The sequence below is a fragment of the Meles meles genome, chromosome 1, assembly GCF_922984935.1.
Source record: "Meles meles chromosome 1, mMelMel3.1 paternal haplotype, whole genome shotgun sequence".
NCBI lineage: Eukaryota > Metazoa > Chordata > Mammalia > Carnivora > Mustelidae > Meles > Meles meles.
The window spans coordinates 49,157,833-49,169,466 of record NC_060066.1 but is presented as its reverse complement, the minus strand read 5'-3'; the positions used below and the strand labels follow the sequence as shown (position 1 = coordinate 49,169,466).

At 35.0% G+C, this 11,634-nt stretch overlaps 1 protein-coding gene across 1 annotated transcript in view; it reads left to right on the top strand.

Annotated features, from left to right (window-relative positions):
• Positions 1–2,394: 2,394 nt before the first annotated feature.
• Positions 2,395–11,634, top strand: part of CNBD1 (cyclic nucleotide binding domain containing 1) — a 385,468-nt gene continuing 376,228 nt past the window's right edge. Inside the window, exon 1 of the mRNA XM_046007793.1 lies at positions 2,395–2,482. Coding sequence (XP_045863749.1) covers positions 2,395–2,482 — 88 coding nt within the window. The remainder of the gene's footprint in view (positions 2,483–11,634) is intronic.

Sequence of the window (11,634 nt, the reverse complement as noted above, 5' to 3'; positions counted from 1 at the left end):
GAAACTAAGGCAAATTAAGTGACTTGAACAAGATAATTTTACAAATAAGTGTTTGAGAAGTGATCAGACTTATGAAGAATTCCCAGGCATTGACAAACAACTTAATACATCTTTCCATCAAATACAAATCATGTGATTATGTGATCATATTATTGTTCTTAGAATGAATCTTAAGAGGACTCAGAATACATTGGAAGGAGTAATGGAAAACATCTGGAAGAGCTGCATTTGTGATTTGATGGATTCTTTCTGGACATATATGAGCAGATACTAGCAAATATAAAAAATCATGAAGATTATATAAAGTTAGATAAAATTAATTGAGATTTTTTAAACTGTTTTTCTGTATCCACCTTAGTGTTCTTATTTTCTTGCACTGTCAACTTTTCATATTTTCTTTTGTTTTAAAGAGTTTTCAAGCAAGGTCGAGTTTGATGTGAAATTACTATGATATGTAGGTTTCATTGTATGTGTTTTTTAATATAGGAAATACAGAAAAGAAAAAAATAAAGGTGAAAATTTAGAAAAGAAATTTAAAAAACTTAGAAAATAAATAAAAATAAGAATTGATGAAATTGGAATCAGAGGAAATTGATCATTATAAAGTTAGGGCCTTTGAAAACTTCCTTTCTTTGATTTGTTTGATCAAAACTAGTTGTTAGAGGGAAAAAAATCATCTAAAAGAGTCCCATCTATTCAAAATCCATGAAATATACAAAAGCACTTTGTGATTAACTTTTATAAAGAAGTCCTTAGTTCTTTGAGTTTTAAATGTGAGACTGGGAAGAGAATAGATCTGGGATTGTCCATCAAATGAAGGCTGTAGGAATTATCAAGGGGGTACAGTAGGGATGGCAAGGTACCATTCTGTGATAGGATGATTAATATAAAGGAAACACAAAATGAAAAGCAACAATAAGACTCAACAGATTTGAGTCTCCAGTGAATCAAGAGTCTATAAAACTGGGGACAGGAAAATATATTCAATTGAAAAATTATGGGGAAGTAAGTTTATTATGCAGATAGTATTTATTTATTTATTTATTTAGAGCAGATACAATTTAATGGGAACTGTTGCAAGATAAATGTTACTTTTGTAGTACAACTGATGAGGGAGCAGGAGGCTGGCTGAGGACAAAGCAAAAGCTGGCACCTTGCACCCCCTCTCCATCTGCTCCCCTCGGTAATATGTGTAGCATTCCTCAGGCACCCGTGACCACCATAAATGAGAAACAAATAGTTAACTTGCCTGCAAGACAGGAATCTCCTAACTATCTTGATGTTAATGGCTTGCCAAAAGACAACATTGATCAAGCCAGAACCTCTGGGTATCCCCTAAGACCTCCGGGATACTCCCCTGCACCTTGTAGGCCCTCTTTAGCATATGAGAATTCTGTTGAAAACTCCCTTACCCTCACCTTCCCCCAACTGCAAGGTACATAACCTGCCATCCCTCACAACCCCAGGAAGCAGCTCTTTCTGCCCACGGGTCCTGTTCCCGTGCTTTAGTAAACCACCATTTTGCACCAACGATGTCTCAAGAATTCTTTCTTGGTCATCGGCTCTGGACCTCAGCCCACTGAACTTCACCTAGGTTCTAGAACTTCATCACAACTAAAGCTTTCAATTCTGGTTATTGTTTTCTAGGTGAAGTTGATCAATAAATGGTTACACATTCTAGCAGTCAGTTGCAGTCCTTTCGTATATTACTTATTATAGTTCTGACACCAGGAAAATATTTTTAAAGGCTTGGGAGATAACATAGAATCAAAAGATACATTAATTAAGACTCTAAATCCTAGTCATTATACTGAGCCTTAAGTACTGTGAAGCAGCAGAAAATAACCAAAACATATACCATAGTCCAGTAGAATATGGTTACATATAAGCAGGGGTGAGTTTATTGATATATAATTAGAAGTATTTTACCCTATGTATGTAGTCATGGAGAGCAGTATAAATACCCTGTTGGTGCTGCTACAAATCAGGTCTCTAATACCTCATGTAAACAATTAGTAGGCAGAAAAAAAGGTTCTGGACTGCGGATGACTTAAGAAATGAAATCTTCTTTCATTTTTATCTGGACTTGTGGGCTATTGAATCTGCTGTATCTGCCCTGTGGAATTTCCTTCTTCATTCTTAATACTCTTTATAGGTCGTAAAACCCCCTTCATAAATTCCACTGGACTAGGACTAAGATATAGCTTTTCCTGGTCTATATTAAACTCTTGGAAATGCTGGGCACTCTACAAGAACTGTGAATATGAAGATTCCATAGTATTTAGCCTATCAAGGAGTACCTTGAGGGTTCTGCTTTATGATGCCTCAAGGCAAAGAGGGATCATTCATTTGCCTTTCAAGTAGCCTTTGATCAGCTGCCTTTGAGCCATCAAGATGCCTTTGTCTTCCCATCCAGCAGCTATTTTGTCTCACATGATAGCTGTAAACAATGTGCCTCCTCCCCAACTTCGCTGTTTACCAAGTGAGTGAGGAATATGTCAAGGGTTTGTCATTGTTTTCAGTGGTATTTACCCCAGATATAAGAAACAGGGCCCTTGTGAGTTGGTAGAGAGAGGAGGGGGAATCCTTTTGATAGAGTAGTGAGATGGAAAAAACATAGATGGGCAAATCCTGCTTTGTCCCCCTGAAGTCATTTCAATTCTCTAGATTTCAAATATTTTACTTTGTAAAGTGAGGATCTTTATGAACTTTCAGAACTTCAAGTAAGAAATGCTTTTAAAGAGAAAAGGAAACAAAGGTTTATAAAAGTCCTATGGCTCAGGATTGATGAAACACCTTGTTTCTGGGAGGTCTTCTAGTGCCTACCCAGTCAGTTTTACTGCCCTGCCCTTTGTGAGTTAATTAATACTTCATTTTCACTAGGAGAATTCTCATTAAAATTTTCAAGGAAACAAAAGAGGGAGATAATGCCTGTTGCTCTTCCTCTGAAATTTATTCCTATTCTATTTTATTTTTATTTTGTAGTATTTGATTTATAATATCATAGGAATTACAGAGTTAAATATTTTGAAGTTTATATAATTGACAGTATTTTTGTACTTTTATATAGTCAGTCTATACCTGGAACATTTTTTCTTAAGACTTCTTTTCATAACTGTCAAATTTACAGCTATATTATTTGATCACCAATATACTAATAATATGGAAGAGTCCAGTGATATCTGAGATTTTAAAAAATCTTCTGAATAACAAAGATAATAATCTTGATTTTTTTTCAACTTCAATAAAACATTTACTTTGTGTTTTAAATATTTATTGGGTAATTTGTTGTATGATTTGGAAAAGCTAACCTGTCTATTCTTTTATCTTTCTGTGACCATTAACTCTTTCAAATCATTTTTTTTTTTAAAGATTTTATTTATTTATTTGACAGAGAGAGAGAGATCACAAGTAGGCAGAGAGGCAGACAGAGAGAGAGGAGGAAGCAGGCTCCCTGTGGAGCAGAGAGCCCGATGCGGGGCTCGATCCCAGGACCCTGAGATCATGATCTGAGCCGAAGGCAGCGGCTCAATCCACTGAGCCACCCAGGCGTCCCCCATTTTTTTTTTTTAAATTAATGATCATAGTTCCCAGGGGAAAGGGTGCCAGAGGCAGCAATTGACACCTTTCTGAAGGGGTATACTTATGTCTTGAACAGTTTTAGACAAAGTCCTTATGTTAAATCAAACATTCTTATATATGCTACTTTTATGTTTTTATTATTACTGTGAAAAATTCTTGAATGTAGTCAAAGTTTTGTATTGCTAGGTGAATTGAAATAAATATTAACTGTAATTTTGTCAAAACCTACAGCTTCTACTGGACAGGTTATATTTGTGCAAAAGAAAAAAAAGTCACCCTAAGACAATTTCTATAGCAGCCTAGGAAGCACAGTAGCTGGGAGTTAAAAGATCAAATTAATTTATAATCAATGGGATGAAATATGTGCCACCCTCTCTAGTGTCTCCCAAGGACACTTAACTTGTGTGAAGTGATAAAAAGATGAAAAATCAGCAGCAATTCAGATCTCAGAACAGAATAGAGTATAATGGAAAGCAGTGGAGTTCCCAGTTTTTGCCTTTAGAGGTTCTTACTTGATGTTCTATGTCTATGACTTCTCTTTGGAGACGTGCCCTGCTTGCTTAGTAACTGTGTCTTTGTGCTAACTCTAGCAAATTGACAATTTCCCTTAGCAAACTCTGTCTCTGCTGAAACAATGATCTCATGAAAGCACATGTGAGGATGCTTTCAATCGATAATATGACTGAATCTGAATTATAAAGAAGATATAAATGGGAATGATTCAAAATGCAATGGGCATAAATAGGAAGGTTCAGTTAAGGACCTTAAAAAAATTCAGCTAAAATTGTCTTCATTTGCAGATGACATGATTTTATATATAGAAAACCCTGAAGACTCAACCAAAAAACTGTTAGAACTAATCAAGGAATTCAGTAAAGTTGCAGGATACAAAATTAACATAAAAATCGGTATTTCTATACATTAACAATGAATTTTATGAAAAAGAAAGCATCAATCTCATTTAAATAGCATCAAAAGCAATAAAATACTCGAATAAATTTAAACAAGGCAGTGAAAGATCACTACTCTGAAAATCACAAGATATTGATAAAAGAAATCAAAGAAGACATAAATAAATGGAAAGTTATCTTGTGTTTATGGAATGGAAAAACTAATATTGTTAAAATGTCAAAGTTTATCTGTGGATTTGATGTAATCCCTATTAAGATTCCAGTGGCATTTGTTACAGAAATAGAAAAAACATTCCTAAAATTTATATGGAACCAAAAGACTCCAAACAGCCAAGAATATTTTGAGAGAGAAGAACAAAGCAGGAGGCATCATACTTCCTGATTTTAAATTATACTACAAGGTTATAGTCATTAAGACAGTTAGTGCCGGTATAAAAACAAATAGACCAATGGAACAGAATTGAGAGTTCAGAAGTAAACCTAAACACATACAGTCAACTAGAATTTGACAATGCAGCCAAGAATACCCAATTGAGAAGACAGTCTCTTCTGTAAATCATGCTGGGAAAACTGGATATTCAAAAATAGAGAATAAAACTTGGCCACTATCTAACATTCACAAATATTAACTCAAAATGTATTAAAGACTGAAATATAAGACCTGAAACCATACAGCTCCTAGAAAAAAACACAGAAGAACTCTTTGCCATGGGTCTTGGTAATGCTTTATTAGATATGACACCTAAACACAAGCAATAAAATAAAATTTTAAAAAGTGAGACTATGTCAAATTAAAAAGGTTCTACATTGCAGAAGAAACCACCAACAAAGTGAAAAGACAACCTACGCAATGGTAAAAGATATTTGCAAACTATATATCTGATAAGGGATTAATATTTAAAATATATAAAGAACTCATAAAACTCAGTAGCAAAAAAAAAAAAAAATTCAAAAAAATTCAAAAATTCAAAAATGCCCCAAAATGGGCAAAGAATCTAATTAGACATTTCTTTACAGAAAATGTACAAAAGGCTAACAGATACTTGGAAAGATGCTCATAATCCTTAGTCATAAAGGGAAACTCAAATTAAAACCACAATATCACCTTTTAGAATGGTCATTATAAAAAAGATAAGAGATAACAAATGCTGGTATGGATGTGGAGAAAAGGGAACCTCTGTGCACTTTTGGTGGGATTGTAAATTGGTATAGCTACTATGGAAAACAGTATAGAGTATAGAATTACCATATTGATGAAGTTCTAGAACCTAGGTGAGGTTCGGTGGGCTGAGGTCCAGAGCTGATGACCAAGAAAGAATTCTTGAGACATCGTTGGTGCAAAATGGTGGTTTATTAAAGCACGGGAACAGGACCCGTGGGCAGAAAGAGCTGCTTCCTGGGGTTGTGAGGAATGGCAGTTTATGTACCCTGCGGTTGGGGGAAGGTGAGGGGAAGGGAGTTTTCAACAGAGTTCTCATATGCTAAAGAGGGCCTACAAGGTGCAGGGAGTATCCCGGAGGTCTTAGGGGATACCCAGAGGTTCTGGCTTGATCAATGTTGTCTTTTGGCAAGCCATTAATATCAAGATAGTTGGGAGATTCCTGGTGGGATGTCACAATCCTGCTATCAAACGTCTTTGTTAGTGAGATTTAGGTTCAGAAGAGATTTAACTATATTTATATTTCCTTGTACCTCAGCCTCCTTCAGTTTTGTGTATGGAGGGGAGGTTGACCTTAGGGCTTGAGGAACTGAGTTATTTGCCTCTGGAAATTATCAATAGCACAAGGTAACTTCTTTGTAGATTGCTAGGACATTTGTAAACCAAGGGGAACTATTTGTTTCTAGTTTATGGTGGTCAGGGGTGCCTGAGGAATGTTACACACACTACCGAGGGGAGCAGATGGAGAGGGGGTGCAAGGTGCCAGCTTTTGCTTTGTCCTCAGCCAGCCTCCTGCTCCCTCATCAATATGATCCAGCAATTTCACTTTTGGGAATTTCCAAAGGTAATGAAAACATTAACTCAAAAAGTTGCGTCCTTATGTTCATAGAAACTTTATTTATAATAGGCAATGCATGGAAATACCTAAGTGTTCATTGATGCGTGAATGGATAAAGAAGTTGTAGTATGTATACACAATTGAATATCATTCAGCAATTAAAAAAAAAAAAAAAAACCAAGGAAATCCATTTGCAACAAATGGATGGACCCTGAAGGCATTATGCTGAATGAAATAAGTGAGACAAAGACAATTATTTTATGATCTCACTTACATGTAGAATCTTAAAAAAAGAGATCAGATTTGTGGTTACCAGAGGTGGGAGGTGGAGTGGGAGTAGGAGAAATTGGAGAAACATCATCAAAAGGTACAAACTTCCAGTTGTAAGATAAATATGCACTAAGGATACGATGTATAATATGATGGCTATAGTTAACACTGCTGTATGATAGAGACGTTGTTAAGAGAGTAAATCATAAGAGTTCTCATCACAAGGATGATTTTTTAAATTTTCTTTTTATATCTATATGAGATAATGGATGTTAACCATACCTATTATAATCATTTCACAGTATATGTAAATCAAACAATATGCTGTACACCTTAAGCTTACACGGTGGTATATGTCAGTTATTCTCATTAACCTGGAAAAAAATCCAGCCATTATATATATCCTTGCTTGTTTTGGGTGAGGTTAGTTAGTGTGTATAGATAGTGTCTTCCCTATCTATAAATTTTGTATGTGAATATTTGAGAGCTTTTTATAGGCAGTGTGTAAGCATTATTCATGTATTATTGTTTCATTTATTTCTCACAAGATGCTTATGAGGTCTGTAGTAAGCAAAATAATGGCCCCCAATGATATGCATATCATAATCCTCAGAACCCCTATGAATAAACTATGCTACATGGCTAGAGAAACTAAGGTTGCGGATGGAATTAAGGCTGGATTTTGCAGTGGGCCCACTATAATCAAAGGGTCCTTTATAAAGGGGAGAGAGAGGCACATGACTTACAGTCAATGAGATTCAGAGTGAAAAAGGCTCAACTGGCCACTTTAACTTTGAAGATGGAAGGGGGACATGAGCCACAGAATTAGGGCAGCCTCTACAGGCAGAACAAGGCAAAGAAATAGTCTCTCCTGGAGCTTCCAGCAGAAATACAGCCCTGCTGACAATTTGATTTCAGCATAGTGAGATTTGTTTCAGACTTCTGACTTTCAGAGCTGTAAGATCATACATTTGTGTTTTAAGCTGATATATTTATAGTAATTTGCTTCACCAGTGATACAAAATTAACATATGGTCCATTTTACAGTTAAGGATAGTGAGGCTTGGGTTTCATACCAAGGTTTACACAGTTGTCAAGTGGTAGAGAATCTTCATAGTATCATTCATAAGAATTTTCTCATAAAAACACCAGTCAGTAGCAGTATAGTTTCCTCCTACCCAGCACCCTGAAATCCCCTCCACATTTTACAAGTTGAATGATATATATGCATTTGTTGCATTTTGCCATTTTGACCATTGAGACACTCTTAATTTAAGGGAGGGAACATAACATGCATCTTTAAACATCTTTCCAGTACTGTCTCATTAACTCTGAAATCCAGATTCACTGGCACTCCAAGTAGTGAAGCTTGAATCCCTTATACAGTTTTTTCCCTTAAAACTCTCCAGTCTTCTTCTATAGTCTTTTTGATTGTGTCTCAGGATTGTTCAGAGCTTGCTAACCCAGAAGGAGATGGTTGTTCTCAAAAGCAAAAAGTCATGCCACTTTTTATTCTGAATGATAATTGTTATAAAACCTTACAGTTAGCAAAATCTACAGTAGTTTTACCACCTGGGTGAAATAGATTCTGAGTCTAGATACACGCATGACCTGTTATTATTAGAAGCTGATATTCTGAAGAGACAAAGGGAAGAAAAATACCTAATTTTTTTTTTTTTTTAAATAGAATGCAGGGAGCTGTCCTTTAGCATATGACTAGAGAAAACGCCTTCCACACTTATCATTAGGAGTTGGTTCTAGTTGGCTACCTTTGTTTGGGTTGGTATGCTATGCTTCTGTTTTTTTCATGCTTAAAAGGCTTATCCTTCTGAAAAGGACAAGTTGAAATATACACTTTACATTTTAACTACTGATTTATCTGGGAGAAAGAATTTCTGTACTTGAATAAAAGAGTTTTTTTATTTGTTTGTTTGTTTGTGTTTGTTCCAATAACAAAAAGTGTTTCAGGTTTCCAAGATATTTGTAAGTACATCCTGCTTTTTCCAACATAGGAAAAGGTAGAAGGAAAAAGGGGCATTCAAGAGAAGACCAGACAACTTCAAGGAATTTAGAAATAAGATATCACTCTTAAATGAATGTTTTCCTTGCCTTTTTTTTTTTTAAATGATGTACATTTACAGAAAACCTGAAAAAACTGTGTCATCATTCCTAACACTTCAAGGACATTTCCTGTAATTTGAGTGACTTTCAGTTTTTTAGTAGCTAAAGATGAAAGGAGTTTCAAGATATATATTTATCTAGAAAAGTAACTATTGCTCCATTTTAAAGTTTTAAACCATTCAAATCCTAGGAGTGCAAGTAAGAAAAAGGGTAGCCTGTCAGTGGAGAAGAGAGAAACAGACTTGTGTACCACACAAGAAAACAAGGCTGAAAAACAGAGGTAAAAGATGAGAATGGATGTTCCAAGAAGGAATAAAAGATGGAAAAGGTGTTTGTCTCTGTGTCTATATAATCAATAATAGTCTCTATGGAAAATGCCACTTGATTATTTTGGGAAAGAAGTATCAGAAAATTATTTTCTCAACTTTATTTTTCATTGTAAATGTCACTTTTTTTTTTAAACCCGAAAGTAGAAAAGGTGAATATTTTATAGAAAAAAAAAAGCATTTTATTATTTTTTTCCTTACTACTCATAACTATTTCAATATACTTGTACTTTTTTGTCAGAAAATCTCAAGTGACCTTTAGAAATTAAGTAATGGCAACTTAAACTTGAGCTCAAATTGTTTCTGGGTGTTCAGATAGGAAACCCTGCAGTAAGCTACGTGCATTGCAAGTAAGATCTCTCCACTAAGTAGTCACACTAGGTCACGCCTCTTGTTTCAGGCTATTGCTCTGTTCTAGGCAGTCTATCTTGGAAAACCTTTTGCATTAATCCTCTGTTCCTTCAGCCACCTGGATTGGATATCCGTTACCTTTGACTGAACTGAACTCTGGACATCCTTCCAACATATATTATGGACCAGATTCCTTTTTTTTTTTAATATGACGATTTACAAGGGAATTTGATCATGTTGACTGTCTACTTGAAAGCTGTCAAGGTTTTACTGTCTTCCAAAACTTAGATTACAATCCATTTTCTTCAATCTGGCATTTAAAATTCACATGCTTTGGCTAAAATCTGTCTCTCATGTTCTAGACTTTAGAGTTCCATTGTTAGAACTCTCCACTGTAGCTAAAACTCTTTGACTGATGTTCTTTAAACCCATCTGCAGTGCTGCTCAGGGGGACAGGAGGTCTTTCTAAGTTCAAAGCAACATTCTGATGACCACTTACCCTCAGAAATAACTATCATGAAAAAATATTATTTCTTGAAAATTTTCATGCATATTCAAGATATGTAAGTATATATGCACAATGTGTGTATATTTTTGATATTAAAATATATTTTATATTTTCAATATATATGGTAGGGCATTTTTATTACTCTATATTATACCTTTATTTTTCACTTAATAATATTATGTTTTATGAAGGCCTTTTCATACCCATATGTAGATATGTACCTTATTCATTTTTGATGAATATTATATTGCATTTCATTGTTTGAACATACCAAATTACTACTAATGGATGTGCTATTTAACCTATTGTGTCTCACGTTAAAACCCACCCTTCTATATATTCTGCTTTGTGATGCTGAGGCTGGGGCTCAGCAAACCAGTTTTTCCCAGAAATCCAGCTGGCTTCCCATTAGGATCTGTCGATAGCAGGTGTTAGAGGGAGATTGGAAGGCAGGAGCAAAGATGAAGAAAGTGTTTATCTTTTTGTTTTCTATTTCTGGTTTGCTTCCTTGTGTCTCTCCAGCAGTGTCTTTTTCCCCAAGCAGTGGCTGTTCGTTCCAGCAGCAGCAGTTAATTCCGTTTGCAGTTTTCCCAGTGTTCCCAGAAATAGCTTCATTGTACCCCCTCAACAATTCAGCTCCAGCTGCTGGTGCTCTGTCCTCAGAGGTCTGAATCTCAGCTTCTTTAGGACCACTGCTCTCCACTTCCAAGGTTTAGTAATTCAACCTCTTCCCTCTGCTTCATCAGCATAAATGGTGGTGGTAGATGCTTTCTGCATATTTGCTGCTCCCTTTTTGTGTCTCCAGTTCTCTAATATCTAACACTTCTTTGTATCTTTTTTTGGGGGGGGGCTATTGAAATTACTGGTGTGGTTTCAGTCTCCTGATAGCTGGATCCTTACTAATTCAGTGGGAATTTGTTTCTAGTTAGTTTTGTTGTTAAAATCAAATAAACATTTTGAACTATGTTCTTTTTTTGCTAAGCAAGTGTATTAGCAGAACTGCTAGGCCAAAGGATATGTGCATTTTAAATTTTGATAACTATTTACAAATTGTCTTCCAAAGGGGTTGCGCTAATTTCTACTCTCACCATCAGTATTTGCAAGCTTCTATTTTACAACATTTATACTAATATCATGCATTATAAAACAAACATTTTGTTAATAAATTGGTTGGAAATAGTTTTAATTGCTCTGTAAGTTTGTATTTCTTTAAGAAGGAGGTTTAGAATCTTCTCATATATTTGTGGTCATGTGTATTTATGAGAACAACCTATTTATATGTCCCTTGCCCATTCATTGAATTTTATTTTTCCCTTTATTTGAAAGAAATCTTCACGTATAAAAGGAATTAGCCCTTTGGTATATACTTTATAGGAATTTTTCTCAGTTTGCATTTTTTTCATGTTTGTGATTTTTATGTCATATATTTTAGATTGTGTAGTTTTTGTCCTATGTTATTGATTCTTGCTCAGAATGCCATTTTTCATGCAAAGATTTAAAAATAATTCTTCCATGTTTTCTTTTATTATATAGTTTTATTTTTAATATTAAGCTTGTTAAATATTTGG